Source organism: Vitis riparia, chromosome 16 (assembly GCF_004353265.1).
Source record: "Vitis riparia cultivar Riparia Gloire de Montpellier isolate 1030 chromosome 16, EGFV_Vit.rip_1.0, whole genome shotgun sequence".
NCBI lineage: Eukaryota > Viridiplantae > Streptophyta > Magnoliopsida > Vitales > Vitaceae > Vitis > Vitis riparia.
Genome location: NC_048446.1, coordinates 20,518,010 through 20,537,251, shown reverse-complemented (window position 1 = coordinate 20,537,251; position 19,242 = coordinate 20,518,010). Strand labels below are relative to the sequence as shown.

The 19,242-nt window shown below is 31.9% G+C and overlaps 2 protein-coding genes across 3 annotated transcripts; both read left to right on the top strand.

The window, feature by feature from the left end:
* Positions 1 to 641: 641 nt before the first annotated feature.
* Positions 642 to 4,909, top strand: LOC117933636 (rust resistance kinase Lr10-like). Of its 2 annotated transcripts, XM_034855105.1 has the most exons (9): positions 642 to 1,116; positions 1,150 to 1,411; positions 1,502 to 1,546; positions 1,672 to 1,695; positions 1,969 to 2,016; positions 2,142 to 2,165; positions 2,492 to 2,542; positions 3,003 to 3,023; positions 3,629 to 4,909. In XM_034855105.1, the coding sequence occupies exons 1-9, from the start codon at positions 700 to 702 to the stop codon at positions 4,753 to 4,755; spliced, it is 2,019 nt and encodes a 672-aa protein (XP_034710996.1). In that variant the 5' UTR covers positions 642 to 699; the 3' UTR covers positions 4,756 to 4,909. The 2 variants fall into 2 exon arrangements, with proteins under 2 accessions (XP_034710996.1, XP_034710995.1); XM_034855104.1 differs by having other exon boundaries at positions 642 to 1,411.
* Positions 4,910 to 6,613: 1,704 nt separating this feature from the next.
* LOC117933397 (rust resistance kinase Lr10-like) lies at positions 6,614 to 7,647 on the top strand. The gene is made up of 2 exons (XM_034854761.1): positions 6,614 to 6,635; positions 6,719 to 7,647. The coding sequence occupies exons 1-2, from the start codon at positions 6,614 to 6,616 to the stop codon at positions 7,645 to 7,647; spliced, it is 951 nt and encodes a 316-aa protein (XP_034710652.1).
* The last annotated feature ends 11,595 nt before the right edge of the window (positions 7,648 to 19,242 follow it).

Genomic DNA, 19,242 nt, shown 5'->3' with positions numbered 1-19,242 from the left:
AGGATTACTGCGGTTGTACATTTTATTCAGTCACTTTTACTAATAGATTTTCACTCACCAGGATGTGAAGTTATCCGCGTGCATAAAACTCAAAGTCGTCAAATGGGGATCGCAAGTTGGTTTAGCCTGTTTGAGAAATTCAAATTAAAAACGAAAGAATTCCAGCTTAGTATATCTCTCTCAAATGTCATGATGTTCAACACGGACATAAAAACGTATAAACATTCACGTTACCTACTCTAAAATTTAATAATACTTGATTTATTATAATTTCAATCTAAGTGGACCGTCTTGTTTAATTTATTTTGTATGTTTTTCAAAAAATCAAAATTTGATTAGAAGAAATAATACTTAAAATACAAATATAATAAAAAACTATATAAAAATCATTCTAGCAATTAGGGCTAATATCAAATATGGTGATCCTTAATTTTCATTTTCATTATGCTAATTCAGAAGCCTCTAATGATTGAACCTGATCTTTAACAAAGAGTGGGTATGCGTTTCTTCAATGTGAAGTTATCCATACATAGAAAAATCAAAGTAGTTGACCAGAACGGTCAATAAGGCTCATTTCACACTCTTTTCAAGTTGCAGGAAAATTGGGACCGCAACCCTGTTGGGGCCATAATTTGATATCTCTCTCTTAAATTAAACATAAAACAAAAGAATTCCAGCTCCGTATCTCTCTCAAATGTTATGATGTTTAGAGAAGCAAAACTTGTGGTGTTAGCGCTCTTCCACACTTTCTTGCTTGCAATTTGTGCTGCTAATGGAAACCAGACATGCCGGCCCTCTTCTTGTGGAGAGATTCAAAACATCAGCAAGCCTTTCCGATTGAAAGGTGATCCGTCCTGGTGTGGTGATCCTCACTATGAATTGGTCTGCGAAAACAATCGTACTATGGTAAACGTGGACCTTGGGAAATACTATGTTGCTGATATCAACTACGATAACTATACCTTTCGGGTAGTGGATCCTGGGGTGAAAAAGGGCAACTGTTTCTCAACTCCTCTCTATTCCTTGTCATATTACAGCTTTGAGTCATATGATATACTGGGAGTGAGCAATACAACGGTTTTGATGAACTGCGAGCAGCCAATAAGTGATAGCAACTATATTCCTATCACTCCTTGCAACAGTAGCAATGTGACTTCATCTTCCTCACAAGCACATGTTTATGCACTAGTCGGAGGAGAACTGCGGGTGAATGATATTAAGTATTCATGCACCATCCTCAGGACTACTATCACTCAATTCTTGAAGCCTGGCAATCTTTCAATGTCAGATTTGCAAGAAGTGCTGCTTCTGGGGCTTGATTTTTCGTTCTTGCGCTTGCGTTGCGAAAACGAATGCGATGTGAAAGGGCTAGACTGCGATGCAGATTTCACCAAGAATACTGTAAAATGCGGTAAGTATGAAAAATGTTTAATTTTATTTATTTATTTAATTATTTTGCTTGGTAACTAATATTACTTGCTTAATTGGCTTAATGATGCAGGCGACTCCTGGAATTGGTTCTCTGCATGTTTGCAATATTTAAGGGGTGAGACTTTGGGAGTCAAGTTTTTATCTTTCATTTTTTATTTCCTGATAAATTTCATCTTTCATTGTCCTGTATCTTTTTCATGTTAAATTTAATTTGTATTCTTTTTATTTATTAATTAACAGATTGGAGGGCCTTGTCAATCAAAGGTGAGGCCTACTTAACTCTTGTTATTAAGTATTCATGCACCATCCTCAGCACTATTGTTACTCGATACTTGAAACCCGGCAATCTTTCAATGTCAGAGTATTGACCTTTCATTCTTGGGCTTCCGTTGCAAAAGCAAATGTGTGAATGCGTAGTAGATTTTACCAATAATACTGTACAATGCATAAGTATGAAAAATGTTTAATTTTATTTATTAATTTAATTATTTTGCTTGGTAACTAATATGACTTTGCTTAATTGGCTTAATATTGCAGGGTACTCTTTTGGGTATTGGTTCTCTGACTATTTGGAATCTTTAGCGGGTGAGACTCCGGGAGTCAAGTTTTTATCTTTCATTTTTTATTTCCTGATAAATTTCATCTTTCATTGTCCTGTATCTTTTTCATGTTAAATTTAATTTGTATTTTTTTTATTTATTAATTAACAGATCCGAGGACCTTTTCAATCAAAGGTGAGGCCTACTTAACTCTTGTTTGAATGAAGCATTGCTTTGAATTTGAATCAAGCATGCCATTAAACTGCATTTTCCAATTTGGGAAACAATTAGGGAGTGAAATTACTAAAAAGTAGCACTGCTGTCATGGCATTTTTTTTTTTTTTCCAAAAAACAGAGGATTAATCACTTTTTAGTTAAATAAAAAAAATGAGGAGAGCCATGTGGGTGCAATTCTGCGGTAGTTGGTGATTCTCTATTTTATTTTGTTCCTTTTTTTAGATAAAATATCATTATCTAGTTTTACCACTAACATTATTTAATTACTTGATTTCATCATCCAGGCTTGAGAGAATATGATGATCAGTATTATCATGAATCTGCACTTTACGCTGGTAAGGCTTCCAGAGTTTCTATTATTATCTAATTTTCATAAATTGGGCAATAATAATAAAAATATAAAAGACATGTTATATTCAATTACATATTTAATTCCATGCATATATATATAAAATTGAGATTGTCATTTATGTAATGATTGATAATTTATTTTATTTATTTATGATAATTCAATTAAGTAAACTACTACTTTATTTTTATTATTAACCCTTAGTATAATAAATGTTTAGATGAAGGACATAATCTCCTTGCAACTTGATAATTAATAATACACATAATTTATATGCACACTTAATAATAGTAATAATTTTTCTTGTATATCTGTCTCTCTTGATTTTCAATCAATAAATAATAATAAAAATAACTCTCTTATACTGCTCTATTGCTCATCTTTAATATGTAATGCATGTGAATTTTCTTTTTTAATTTAATCATTTTTTAATTTTATTTTTGCAGGTTGGTTAATGAGATGCATAGGTAAGTCTTTCAGATCTCAATAAATAGCAAAGGATACTATGCCTTTTTTAGAGCTCATTTTGCCTTAGTCTATTAAAAGTTTTTTCAAAGAAGATTGCATAGAGGTGCCTAGTTTTATTGTTCTACATTTGGTTGTACAAATATAAATTGGAATTCCATTTCTATGAACTTCATAATTTTAATTTCAAATGAAATTATATATTTTTGCAAATTTGTTATGCATTAAATTTTAAATTTCTTTAGAGTACAACCAAATTGAAAATTGGGCATCCAATTCCATTTCCCGATTTTAAGCAACTAAACCAATGTTCTCTCTCATTCTGGCCTTTATCATTTTGACCTCAAAAGTAGAAGAGGAACATGACTACATTGATTGGAAACCTAAAAATATCTTTCTATTGAGTCAACCAACAAGCAATTATATAGGTGAAATGACTTTTTAAACTATCTTATTTGGATTCGATAATTGAATGTGGATGATGATACACCTTCCTTTATTTATTTTTTAATATTTTTAACATGGATTCGATAATTGAATCCAAATGATGATGCACCTTCCTCTAATGTTTTTTTTTTTTTTTAATTTTTTAACATGTGATTTATAGCCATGATCATCATCATCGGGAGGACTGCACTTGGCATATTGTGTCTGCTTGTCTATTTAATCTACAAGTTTCGACGAAGACACTTATCATTGGATGATGGCATTGAAGAATTTTTACATAGCCATAAAAATCTTCAGCCGATCAAATACTCATATTCAGAGCTAAAAAAGATGACTCATAATTTTAAGAATAAATTAGGTCAAGGAGGTTTTGGCTCTGTGTACAAAGGAAAACTCCGAAGTGGACGCATTGTGGCTGTAAAAATGTTAGTTATGTCAAAAGCTAATGGGCAAGATTTCATCAATGAAGTTGCTACAATCGGAAGGATTCATCATGTTAATGTGGTGAGACTTGTTGGATTTTGTATACAGGGATCAAAATGGGCTCTTGTATATGACTTCATGCCCAATGGATCTCTTGATAAGTTTGTTTTTCTTGACCAAGGAAACAACATTCCTTTGAGTTGGGAAAGATTATACAAGATTGCACTTGGAGTGGCATGTGGGATTGAATACTTACATCAAGGATGTGACATGCAAATTCTCCATTTTGATATCAAGCCACACAACATTCTTCTTGATGAAGACTTCACACCAAAAGTTTCAGATTTTGGTCTTGCAAAATTATATTCAATAGATGACAGTATTGTATCCATCACTGCTGCTAGAGGAACCTTGGGCTACATTGCTCCCGAATTGTTCTACAAAAACCTTGGAGGTGTATCATTTAAGGCAGATGTTTATAGTTTTGGAATGTTGTTATTGGAAATGGTAGGGAAAAGAAAGAATGTGAATGCATTTGCAGAACATTCTAGTCAAATATATTTCCCATCATGGATTTATAATAGATATGATCAAGGAGAGGACATGGAAATGGGAGATGCCACTGAGGATGAAAAAAAGTATGTAAGGAAAATGGTGATAGTTGCGCTATGGTGTATACAAATGAAGCCCGTGGATCGTCCTTCAATGAGCAAAACATTGGAGATGCTTGAAGGAGAGGTTGAACTCTTGAAAATGCCTCCTAAGCCAACTCTATGGTCTATCGAGAATCATGAGCAATCCATGGTAGAGGTACCAATTTCATCATCCAACTCCATGGGTACAATCAGCTTAAATGGAAGGTAGTCCTACTCCATCCAGTTGCTTATTTTGTAATCCAATAATAAAGTGTGATTGTGTTTTATGTGTAAGAATTCTATGAGATCAGTGTATGTAATAAAATAAAGTTTCTTCTTCAAACAGTAGTTTGGTTTCTTGTAAGTAAGGTTATGTACAAGTAATAAAATGTCATTTTAGATGTTTGAATAGTGTTCTTTTTTGGTCGTAAAATTATCAAAGAAAATCCTCCATTTCCTTTGAAGTTCTATTTTTTTTTTCAAGTATTCTACAAAAATAATTATTGGGGTTGTAGATGTTCAGGTAAGTTATTTTGTTATAACTTGTTGCTAGTAATAATCTAGGCTTTCAAGGATCAATAGTGCCAATTACAACATTTCTTTTGTAAGTAATTCCATATAGTTTTTGTTAGAGAAGTGTCCTTGGGCCCCTCCAAAGGTTACAATTACATTCTTGGACATTGGATTGCACTATTCCATATATGGTTCTTCAAATTAATGGACACTTTGATTTCTTCATTCATAGATTTCTACTTCTTGTTGAAATTTAATTAGGACTTTGATCTTACCCTTCGCACTTTAAATCAGGCTCTCAAATCAAAAGTTGCATTTTAATAGAGAGAGAATTAACAAAGAAGTAACAATTTGAGAGCTCAAACCTTTCCTTGATATATGTCTATTACTATAATTCATTATGAGCATAAAATTATAAGAGTAAATAAATATTCAAAATTTTAAAATGGTCTCCTACAACTCACACCCTTTCAATAATTTTTGTGGACCATTGTACATGTGGTCAATTTTGATGCTTTATTTATTGAATATGACTTTTCAAATAAAACCATTGAGTCAATTTTCTTGACACTAAAAGTAAGTTGGTCCTTATATTTAAAGGACTATTTCTTTTATCTTTAGAAATATGAAATGTGCTAGATGTGATAGGACCATAATACTACATGAATTACGCCGATAATACCATACATTGTATTCCAGTACGTATCTATGAGCAATGTCTATTTTAATTTATTTATGAATATATTTTGCTTGTTAGATTTCCGAAGCTTCACTCCCATTAAATATAGAATATGGGAAATCTAGATTTTCCATGAATTGGTCAAAACCTGTGTGTGGAAATTGTAAAGCAGAAGGTGAGAAATGCAGGTTGAAGATGAGTAATGGCATAATCTGAAATTGAGTGCATAAAGAAGCCAGAAAAAGGTACGTGCTACACAATATTAGCCCATGCCATATTCTTTTGCACCCTGATATGGAAACGGAAAATTTGACATAATTTCATTTTATCTATTCGTATCTTGATATGGAAACATCAAAGACCCCTCCCCCCCCCCTCCTTAAAAAAAAAAAAAAAAAAAAGCCCTGTGGAAACCATGGGAATGAACACAAAGTCATAGGCTTCAGTCCAAGAACACCACCTAAAATTAATCTGTATGGCATCATTGCATGATAGATTATGATTTATTAATTTCAAAAGCATAACTAGCTACTAAGTTTATTATTATCTGTTACAGGTGCATAAAAGAAAAACTAACAATTACTGGTGATTTTCTATTCACACATATATATGGATTTGCATTTGAGATCAACTTTAGTTGTGTCAGTTCTTTGAAGAAAAAAAAAACTTTCATCATGCCTTGAAGTGAAATTTCCATCCTCAATCCCCATTAAATAACATATAATTGTCTTATGTGGAGAGTGTAAAAGCCTACTAAATCGGTTCAATATATTTAGTAGCACCAAAATATCAAAGCAAAACCCTATAATATGCCTCTTCCAACAATTTAACAATTTGCAATAATTATCATCTATAAAAGGGATTTTATTTATTTATTTTGCTAAAATGAGAAAGAATGGAATTCAAGTTCAAGAGTAGTAATTTTTGGAAGATTACATAGCTCTCAAGCCTACAAGATACTCTTATGCTGATATTAAGAAGATCACAAATCAATTCTAAGATAAATTGGGTGAAGGAGGTTATGGAACAGTGTATAAGGGAAAGTTGTCTGATGAAGTTCATGTTGCAGTCAAGATCCTAAACAACACCAATGGAAATGGGGAGGAGTTTCTTAATGAAGTGGGAACCATGGGTAGAATCCACCATGTCAATGTTGTTCGCTTAGCTGGCTTTTGTGCTGATGGATTTAGACAAGCTCTTATTTATGAGTTCTTGCCAAATGAATTGCTAGAGAAGTTCATATTTTCAAGAACAATTAAAAACCATTTCCTAGGTTGGAAAAAGCTTCAAGATATTGCTTTAGGTATTGCCAAAGGAATTGAATATCTTCACCAAGGTTGTGATCAACAAATCTTCCATTTTGATATCAAACCTCATAATATTTTACTTAATCACAATTTTAATCCAAAAATAGCTGATTTTGGCCTCGCCAAATTATGTTCCAAGGAACAAAGTGTAGTTTCTATGACTACAACTAGGGGGACCATGGGCTATATTGCTCCAGAGATGTTATCCAGGAATTTAGGGAATGTGTCTTACAAGTCAGATGTTTTTAGCTATGGAATGCTATTACTTGAAATGGTAGGAGGAAGGAAGAATATTGATGTTACTGTGGATAATACTAGTCAAGTTTACTTCCCAAAATGGATTTATAATCATCTAGATCAAGGTGAAGAGCTACAAATTCAAATTGATGAAGAAGGAGATACTCAAATAGTAAAAAAATTGACAATTATTGGACTTTGGTGTATTCAATGGTTCCCAGCAGATCGTCCTTCTATGAAGCTTGTGGTTCAGATGTTAGAAGGAGAACATAATTTATCCACACCTCTTTATCCTTTCACTTGCACTGGTCCAACAAAAATGAATGCAAGCACATCTAAAAGATACCTTCAACAAGAGTTAACAGTTATCTCAAAAATTGAATGAAAGATGTCATCCTGTCTTTTTCAATTTTTAGAAGTGTGTAATTTAAATATGATATAGTAATCCTCCATCAATGTAGGTTCACAATTTTATTGTTATCATGTACCAATATTTTTACTACAATATTCATTTTGAGGCTCAACTTACAATATGTTTCAAAAGTTCTCTCCCACATAATTGATTTCTTCTTCATAATGTTTTCTGTAGTACAAGCAAAAATATATGATTAGTCTCAACCTAGTTCAGTTCAACTCCGCAAAGCTTTGACTAGCAAAAGGGCAGCTTATTTTACCAAATTTCAATAAGAAGTCTAGTAGTCTATCTTTGGGGAAAAAAAATTGTTCTGTTTTTAACAAGATTTTCTGTTATAGATTCAATATCATGTCATAATTTATTGGATAAATTTCAAAATTTCAAATCTAGTGTATATAAAGTGGCTGGGAAACAATGGAAAAACATTGAGATGAGCAGTGTTGCTTAAGAATTGAGGCTTTTAATTATTGACAATAGGATATATAAACCTTAAGACTTTTAATTATTTATATTATAGAAGTTTAAGAGAAAATGTGACCAAAAAAATAATGTGAAAAGATGAAAGAAAAAAAAAGTGAAAAATAATATAAATATATTTCTTTTCTTTTCTCTTTTACATAAAGATTAAAAATTTTGAAAATTGTATAAATTGTATTATTATTACTATTATTATATATGATTTCCTTTGTACTTTACATGATAAACTAAAGAAGAAAATTTTGATTTGTCTTTACTTTGTTTGTGTCCTTTTTTAAAGAAATAAAGATACTTTGTTTTGGAAAAGTATGTTGGTGTGGCTTAAGTTTCTTCAATGGTTGCAATAACATCCATGGGCAGTTTGATTGCATCATTCCATGGTCTTGAGATTAATGGATGCTTTGGTTTCTTAAATCTTAGTTTTCCACTCCATATAAGAATGGTCCAACATTAATTTCTTTTGATTAAATTGACTTTGAAAATAAGAACCCAATTGAATCAATTTCCTTGGTAATAAGTGGAAATTTGTCCTTACATTTGGAGGACTTCATTTCTTTCTCTTTAGAAATATGCAATGAGCTTAATGTGATAGAAGGAGAGTGTGAATTTCTCATCTGTGGATTTTTAGGGTCAAGTTAATTTCTTATTCCACCTACTTGGTTGACTATAAGAGTTGCCAATGTTGAAAAGTGAAGCAAGACACAACAAAAACCGACTTGTTCTTTTCTTCCTATATGTATTTATCTACTTTTCCACAAAAAATCCACCATTAAGAAGTTCTCACCTCCTTCCATCTATCACATCTAGCTCATTGCACAAATCTAAAGGCAAAGGAATCAAATCCTCCAAATGTAAGGACAAACCTCAATTCAATGCCAAGATTGACTAGGGGGTCTTCATTTGAAAAGTCATATATATAGATTCCATCACTATAACTTAACAATGGGCCATATGTAAGAACAATGGACCACACCCATTACAATGACTTCACATGTATATAATGGACCATATGTAAACAAAAAGTCATTGGAATTATTGAAGTTTCATGATGCTACAAATTTGTTGTTGGTTAATTAGAATTTGCTATAATACCTTTTATCAAAAGCAAAATTCCCTTTTTTCTTTTTCTTTTTTTGTTTATAATCTTATTAAGTTGATAAAACAACGCATGAAAAAAACTCTTAAGTCTAACCATTACATTTATTCAATTACATCTAATAAAACCAACTTGAAATCCTTAACTAGTTAATTTGTTCTATGGACTCTCAATAACTTGACAAGTATCATTTAATTAAGATATTCATTCTATAGTTTATATTCTTGAAAAGAATCAAATTTTTATTTTATTTTGTTTCTATTTGTTTAGGTAAAGATATTGCACAAAATACCTTATATTGGTATTTTCTTGTAAAAAAAAAAAAAGCTATCTTGAAAAATAAAGAAAAAATTATCAAGTTGAGATCAAAATATAAGAATGGTCCAATGTTAATTTCTATTGATTAAATTGACTTTGAAAATAAGAATCCAATTGAATCAATTTCCTTGGTAATAAGTGGAAATTTGTCCTTACATTTGGAGGACTTCATTTCTTTCTCTTTAGAAATATGCAATGAGCTTAATGTGATAGAAGGAAGGTGTGAATTTCTCATCCGTGGATTTTTAGGGTCAAGCTAATTAATTATTCCACCTCCTTGGTAGACTATAAGGGTTGCCAATGTTGAAAAGTGAAGCAAGACCCAACACAAACAAACTTGCTCCTTTCCTCCTATATGTATTTATCTACTTTTCCACAAAAAATCCATCATTAAGAAGTTCTCACCTCCTTCCATCTATCACATCTAGCTCATTGCACAAATCTAAAGGCAAAGGAATCAAATCCTCTGAATGTAAGGACAAACCTCAATTCAATGCCAAGATTGATGGGTCTTCATTTGAAAAGTCATATATATAGATTCCATCACTATAAATTAACGATGGGCCATATGTAAGAACAATGGACCACACATTACAATGACTTCACATGTATATAATGAACCACATGTAAACAAAAAGTCATTGGAATTATTGAAGGTTCATGATGCTACAAATTTGTTGTCGGTTAATTAGAATTTGCTATAACACCTTTTATCAAAAGCAAAATTCCTTCTTTTTTTTTTATAATCTTATTAAGTTGATAAAACAACGCATGAAAGAAACTCTTAAGTCTGGCCATTACATTTATTCAATTACATCTAATAAAACCAACTTGAAATCCTTAACTAGTTAATTTGTTCTATGGACTCTCGATAACTTGACAAGTATCATTTAATTAAGATATTCATTCTATAGTTTATATTCTTGAAAAGAATCAAATTTTTATTTTATTTTATTTCTATTTTTTTAGGTAAAGATATTGCACAAAATACCTTATATTGGTATTTTCTTGTAAAAAAAAAAAAAAAGTTATCTTGAAAAATAAAGAAAAAATTATCAAGTTGAGATCAATATATAAGAATGGTCCAATGTTAATTTCTATTGATTAAATTGACTTTGAAAATAAGAATCCAATTGAATCAATTTCCTTGGTAATAAGTGGAAATTTGTCCTTACATTTGGAGGACTTCATTTCTTTCTCTTTAGAAATATACAATGAGCTTAATGTGATAGAAGAAAGGTGTGAATTTCTCATCCGTGGATTTTTAGGGTCAAGCTAATTAATTATTCCACCTACTTGGTAGACTATAAGGGTTGCCAATGTTGAAAAATGAAGCAAGACCCAACAAAAACAGACTTACTCCTTTCCTCCTATATGTATTTATCTACTTTTCCACAAAAAATCCATCACTAAGAAGTTCTCACCTCCTTCCATCTATCACATCTAGCTCATTGCACAAATCTAAAGGCAAAGGAATCAAATCCTCCAAATGTAAGGACAAACCTCAATTCAATGCCAAGATTGATGGGTCTTCATTTGAAAAGTCATATATATAGATTCCATCACTATAAATTAACGATGGGCCATATGTAAGAACAATGGACCACACATTACAATGACTTCACATGTATATAATGAACCACGTGTAAACAAAAAGTCATTGGAATTATTGAAGGTTCATGATGCTACAAATTTGTTGTCGGTTAATTAGAATTTGCTATAACACCTTTTATCAAAAGCAAAATTCCTTCTTTTTTTTAATAATCTTATTAAGTTGATAAAACAACGCATGAAAGAAACTCTTAAGTCTGGCCATTACATTTATTCAATTACATCTAATAAAACCAACTTGAAATCCTTAACTAGTTAATTTGTTCTATGGACTCTCGATAACTTGACAAGTATCATTTAATTAAGATATTCATTCTATAGTTTATATTCTTGAAAAGAATCAAATTTTTATTTTATTTTATTTCTATTTTTTTAGGTAAAGATATTGCACAAAATACCTTATACTGGTATTTTCTTGTAAAAAAAAAAAAAGTTATCTTGAAAAATAAAGAAAAAATTATCAAGTTGAGATCAAAATATAAGAATGGTCCAATGTTAATTTCTATTGATTAAATTGACTTTGAAAATAAGAATCCAATTGAATCAATTTCCTTGGTAATAAGTGGAAATTTGTCCTTACATTTGGAGGACTTCATTTCTTTCTCTTTAGAAATATGCAATGAGCTTAATGTGATAGAAGGAAGGTGTGAATTTCTCATCCGTGGATTTTTAGGGTCAAGCTAATTAATTATTTCACCTACTTAGTAGACTATAAGGGTTGCCAATGTTGAAAAGTGAAGCAAGACCCAACAAAAACAGACTTACTCCTTTCCTCCTATATGTATTTATCTACTTTTCCACAAAAAATCCATCACTAAGAAGTTCTCACCTCCTTCCATCTATCACATCTAGCTCATTGCACAAATCTAAAGGCAAAGGAATCAAATCCTCCAAATGTAAGGACAAACCTCAATTCAATGCCAAGATTGACGGGTCTTCATTTGAAAAGTCATATATATAGATTCCATCACTATAAATTAACGATGGGCCATATGTAAGAACAATGGACCACACATTACAATGACTTCACATGTATATAATGAACCACATGTAAACAAAAATTCATTGGAATTATTGAAGGTTCATGATGCTACAAATTTGTTGTTGGTTAATTAGAATTTGCTATAACACCTTTTATCAAAAGCAAAATTCCTTTCTTTTTTTTTTTTTATAATCTTATTAAGTTGATAAAACAACGCATGAAAGAAACTCTTAAGTCTGGCCATTACATTTATTCAATTACATCTAATAAAACCAACTAGAAATCCTTAACTAGTTAATTTGTTCTATGAACTCTCGATAACTTGACAAGTATCATTTAATTAAGATATTCATTCTATAGTTTATATTCTTGAAAAGAATAAGTTCTTATTTTATTTTATTTCTATTTGTTTAGGTAAAGATATTGCACAAAATATCTTATATTGGCATTTTCTTGTAAAAAAAATAAGTTATCTTTAAAAATAAAGAAAAATTTACCAAGTTGAGATCAATATATAAAGTTTATTTTTCATATGTAAAAATATAAAGCTTCCAATTTGAATTGAAGCTATGTTAATCTTGCTTTTAATCTATATCCCTAGTCTCTTCTGGTCTCCTAAAGTATAATTTATATATTTTATTTTAAATTTATTGTGATCTTTATCTATCCACATGAAAAAGTTTTGGTAAATTAAAACATAATAAAAAAAATGTCATAATATTTTTTCTAAGGAATAGAGAAATAATAAACAACACCATATTACTATGAAGATATGAAGATGTTGCCTTGACTTTTGGATAATTCAGTGGATTTTGCTCCTCTCCTATTGACAGATGGGATATTCTAAATGGTATAACTCATTAGTATGGCTTCTAAATCTCTGTAAGTAGATTTACAAAATATATTGAGCTCTTTTAGCCTAGGATAATACACCCCCAAGTATCTCTCAATAATTCATTCTTAGTGTAAAATTTTTAAAAGTACATAAAAATTCAGAATTTTCAAATGGTATGTTGCAAGGATCATACTCCTTTAATAATTCATATGTAGTCCAATGTTAATTTCTGTTGACTGAATTTTAAAATAAGAACCCATTGAGTTAATTTCCTTAGCACTAAATGGAAGATTTTCTTTGCCTTTAGAGGACTTCATTCCTCTCTCCTTGGAAATGTGCAATGAGCTTGATGTACGTGATAAAGGGAAAGTGTGGACTTCTCAACTATGGATTTTTGTGGAAAAGTGTATTATGTACAAGAGGAAGAGGCCAAGTCAATTTTTTGTTCTACATTGCTTGGTAGATTCCAATGTTCATTGATCTTTCAAACATCCTGAAATGTCCATTAATAATGGCACCTGGCCTGTCTAGATACACAAATTGTCCCACTATGCTTCATTTTTCAAAATTGGTTACCTTTATAATAAGTAAATGAAGAAAAAAAAAAAAAACTTGACCTATCCATGTCCTCTTATACGTCACCTATTTTTCTTCCATAATGCTTCATTTTTCAACATTGGCCACCTTTTATAGTCAATCAGGTAAAACATTAAAAAAAAAAAAAAAATTAGTTTGTTCTCCCTCTTATATATAACTTTTCCACAAAAATCCACCATATGAAGTTCACACCTTCATTCCTTTATCACATCTAAACTATAGCACATTTCTAAAGACAGAAGAATCGTGTCTTCCACATACAAGGACAAACCTCCATTTTGTCTTACTTACTTGACCCCGAGGGTCCTCACTTCACTATAAATTATAACCAAAAAAAAAAAAAAAAAATACACTCCTAGCACAACCCCCCCCCCCCCCCCCCCTCACACACACACACACACACACACACACACATATATATATATATATATATTAATTCTAATAGATTCAAATTCCTAAACAACAAACAATCAAATATTAATAAAATAAACATTGATTTCTTTTGGACTCTTACATTAGTTTCACTTTAATTGATTTTGTAAAGACATCTATAATTTAATTTTCAAAAGAACAAACCTCAAACTATCTTTCATCAATTCATGAATATAGTGAAATATGATGTCAATGTATTTACTTCTTCCATTAAAAACTGGATATTTTGGTCAATATAATTGCTAATTTGTGATCCATCTTTGTAGAAACTTCTTGAGTATGTTTTAAATCATAAAGCGTACAATGCAACCATACTACTTAATTAGCATCACTAGTAACTATAATACATTTCGTTTTTGCAATTGACAAAACAATCATCTATTGTTTTCTTGATGACCAAGACAAATCAAGATTAAATCCATAACCCTATGTACTTTTTCATTTATTTGTACACATACCCAATCACTATTTATGTATCCAGTAAACACAATTTTGTTAGTATGTGCAAAAAGAACATATATCATTACTTTACAAACCTTTAATGTATCATAAGATTGGTTTTACTAATTGAATATAAATGAATGCCATTAAATACTTAAGTTGTTTGTTCAAACACTATTAATTGTTAAATTAATTGTTGATATTTTAATTTTAAGAAGTAGTAATTTAACATATTTCCAAATATCTTATCAAAATATGATAATGTATTACCATAAAAAGATTTGTAATGATTAATTATGTAATTAGTTAAGAAATTGGTGGTTGGATAATAATTGAAGTTTTTAATTACTTGGTTATTAAGAAAATTTTAGAAAAAATAAATAAATTAACACTTATTTCTATGTGATATATTTTCAAATTTATGGATTTGTGATTAAAATATTTTTTGTAATTGAGATTTTTGGATTTCTAATTTAAGAAAGAGTATCAAATCTTAACTTTTTATTTTTCAAAAGTAATTGAAATCATTGGTTCTAGTGAATATTTAAATGAGTATGATTGTTTTGGAGATATAATTAAGAAAAGTAATAGAGATACCAAATAATTCAAACATTTATCCACAATTTAACTATTAATATTTATTTATTTATTATTAGTTTGAATTAGAGTAGAATATAAAGTTTGAATTAGAGTAAAAGTCTATTAGTTTCAATTAGAGTAGAAAATAAAGTTTGAATTATAATAGTACTCAAGTGTATTTGTATATGAATATTCCCCATCATCAATGAAAATATAAGGCCATGATTTCCAAAATTCTCTTTAATTAATTAATTATGATATCAGAGCAGTATCCTCTTAGGACTACCTTTCTCTACCTCCCATGTTCATAAGCCAATCAGTCTCATATGGTCAAGCTTCAATGGTTGCAATAAACCCTATCAATTCGATGAACCCACAACCCAATTCTAGGAACCCTTATAATGGATCTTGGCATCCTTCACCTCCAACAAACTCCTCATTCCTCGTATTTTTGAACATCGGGCTAAATCATCTGCCTTACGTAGTGATCAACCACCTACTAAGCCTTATCATGGCTACTGTCAAGCTTATAGTGTACAAGGTCATATTGGCAAGTCCCACCTATTGGACGATGTCGAACAACTCCAACTTCAGCCACACAACCGTCACCACAATGGCAACCTCGTACCAACTTTGCTTCTACAAACAACTCCAATACTCCAAATTAGCTTCTTGATAGTGGAGCATCACACCATGCCACCTTTGACTTGAGTTATCTTTCCATTCATACTCCTTATGACGGCTCTGATGATATTGTGATCGATGATGGCATAGGTCGTCCCATCACCTATACTAGTTCTACATTTCTTTCTACACTCTTTCATATCTTTTATTTAAATAATGTCTTTTGTGTTCTTATCATGAAAAAGAATCTTATTTCTATCTCCAAATTCTATAAATCTAATAATGCATCAATTACATTCTCACCTTCTACTTTTCATGTGAAGGATCCACGCACAAGGGCAATCCTTTTGTAGGATTGAACTAAAAATGGTGTGTATGAGTAGTCAGATTCCTCTTTCAGGTCTTCTCCTTCAATTGTTTTCTTAAGTGTCAAGACCACTTTGTCTAAATGGCATCATAAATTAGGACATCTATCGTCTTCTATTCTTGGGCACATTGTTTCTAGCTTTAATTTAGACTTGTCAAGTCATTTATCTTTATCCTTTAATTGCAATGCTTATCAATGCAATAAAAGTCACAAATTATCATTCTCTACTTCTTTAATTGTTTCTTTTTAACCTCTTGAAATATTACTTTCTAATGTGTAAACCTTTTTGTTCATTCATTTGATGATTTCAAATACTATATTATCTTTGTCAATTACTTTACAAAATACATTTGGTTTTACCTTTTCAAGTGAAATCTCATACCTCTGATGTTTTTATTCTATTGAAAGTACTTGATGAAAAAAAAATTAATCAAAAAATCATCACACTCTACTCCAACAATGGTGGGGAATATCAAATGCTTGCCACATTCTTGGCAACTAATGGTATTTTTCATCTCATCACTCCTTCACATACACCATAACATAATGGCTATTCTAGACATCGTCATCATCATTGTCATATTGTTGAAATGGGTTTGTCTCTTCTCTCTCATGCTTTTATGCCTCTTTCTTATTGTCCATATGCATTTGTCATTGTTGCCTATCTCATTAATCACATGTTAACTCTCACTCTTCACCTTTCTCTCTATATGCAAAACTCTTTGGATCTCAATCAAACTATTCCAAGCTTTGTGCTTGTGGTTGTTTGTGTTATCCTTGGCTTTGTCCATAGTCTCCACACTAACTAACACCTCACTCCATACCATGTGTCTTCCTCGAATATTCTCTCACGCAAAGTGTTTATATTTGCCTAAATCCTTATACCTTCAAAATTTACTCCTTTTGTCATGTAAAATTTGTTGAAAACATCTTTCATTTCAATTCTCTTTAAAGTCATCTCAATCATCCGCAATTAGAAACCTTATCTGATTGGCTCCCTTCTGTGTTTAGTGTCTTAATTTTGCCCTCCTCGATGCCCGACATGTTGTCTCCACCGTTGACCCATGCAATTCCAATATTTGACTCCCATCCGTGTGCAAATCTAATGCCTATTAAGTCATCTACATCCTCATTTCCACATCATTCACCCTCGCATCCTTATTCACTTTGAGTTATTATAACCTACTCCAAAAACAACATTCACAAACTCATTCAAAAACTCAACATATCCACTCAAATTTCCTCCTTAATTTAATGATCTTAAACCTACCACACCCACCCAAGCCCTTAAAGATCCCACATGGCGTTAAGCTATGTCAAAAGAGTATGATGTTCTTGTTCAAAATGGTACATGGGAACTTGTTTCCCCAAAACCAAAGCACAATCTTCTTAGGTGTAAGTGGATTTTTCGCATTAAGCATTTACTTGATAGTTCTGTTGACAAGTACAAAGCCCATTGTAGACCCTCCATTTTGTCCTCCTAGCACATGTCCAATTAGGTATTTGTCTGGTACTTTACAGCAATTCCTTGGTGGCCCATTATAGTCTATCTTTTCTAAGCCACCTTGGGGACTTTGGTTGAGGGGATTTATCTAACCCCGTTATGACTCTTAGCAGCCTTAATTTAGACTTAGGCTCACTTAGGCACCCTAGGCTCACTTAGTCACTTTAGGCCCACTTAGGGGCACTTGGCCCATTAGGCACCACTTTAGGCCCACTTAGGCACACTTGGCCCATTATGCACCACTTTACCATTATGCACCACTTTAGGCCCATTTAGGCACCTTAAGCCCGCTTAGGCACCCTAAGCCCATTTAGGTGCACTTGGCCCATTAGGCACCACCTTAGGCCCACTTAGGCACCCTAGGCCCATTTAGGCACACTTGGCCCATTAGTAGCCACTTTAGGCCTACTTAGGCACCCTAAGCCCATTTAGATACACTTGACCCATTAGGCACCCCCTAGGCCCTTTAGATACACATGGCCCATTAGATACACTTTAGGCTCACTTAGGCACCTTAGGTACACATGGCCTATTAGGCACCACCTTAGGCCTACTTAGGCACTTGGCCCATTAGGCACTACTTTAGGCCCATTTAGATACACTTGGCCCATTAAGCACCACTCTAAGTCTACTTAGGCACCTTAGGCTCATTTAGGCACCATAGGCCCATTTAGGCACACTTGGCCCATTAGACACCACTTTAGGCCCACTTAGGCACCCTAGGCCCATTTAGATACACTTGGCCCATTAGGCACCACCCTAAGCCCACTTAGGCACCACCCTAGGCCCATTTAGATACACATGGCCCATTAGGCACCACCCTAAGCCCACTTAGGCACCTTAGGCCCATTTAGATACACTTGGTCCATTAGGCACCACCTTAGACCCACTTAGGTACACTTGGCCCATTAGGCACCACCCTAGGCCCATTTAGGTGCACTTGGCCCATTTTGGCTCGCCTTAGCCCACTTAGGTTTACTTAGTCTTGCCTAGGTCACCTCTCAAGTAGGGTTGCATGGCTTGTATAAATAGCACGTGCTTTATTTATATATTTATTTTTTTATTTTTTATCTTATTTATTAATTTTTTTTATTTTTTTATTTTATTTATTTTTAATCTTTTTATTATTATTGCATGCATTTTATAATTATATTTATTTTATTTACTTTTTTATTCATTTGCTTATTTAATAGAAAATTGCTTGAATTGTTTTGACTTTAAATATACATGTGGTTGTATTATTAAATCATAGAATTACGTAATTTAGTCTTTTTTTATTTTTCTTTTCTTTTCTTTTTAGTCTTCTTTTATTTTATTTATCAATCTCACGATTTTCATTAGTTTTTTTTTTTACTTTTTTAAGTTTATTTTATTTTCTTTTGCATGAGGAAACGATTACATATTTGGGAATGGGGAATCAAGGTCAGATTTTTTTTAAGGAAAAAGAAGGTCAATGGGCTATATATTTTTTGGAATGAAAAATCAGAATGGGAAGAAGAATGTCTTTTAAAGGCATCTATGGATTTGGGAGAGCTGGAGGAAATCTGCAAGAAAGGTCCACACGCAACCACCATTGAAAAGTGATGCGGGAACTTAAAAATGGACAACACATATTCACCATGAGGGTAAAGGGTGATTCAGCAGCACGTGAAAGAGAGATCTCCAGTGTTCTAGTGAATGAATGAAGCCAGTTTTTTTGGAA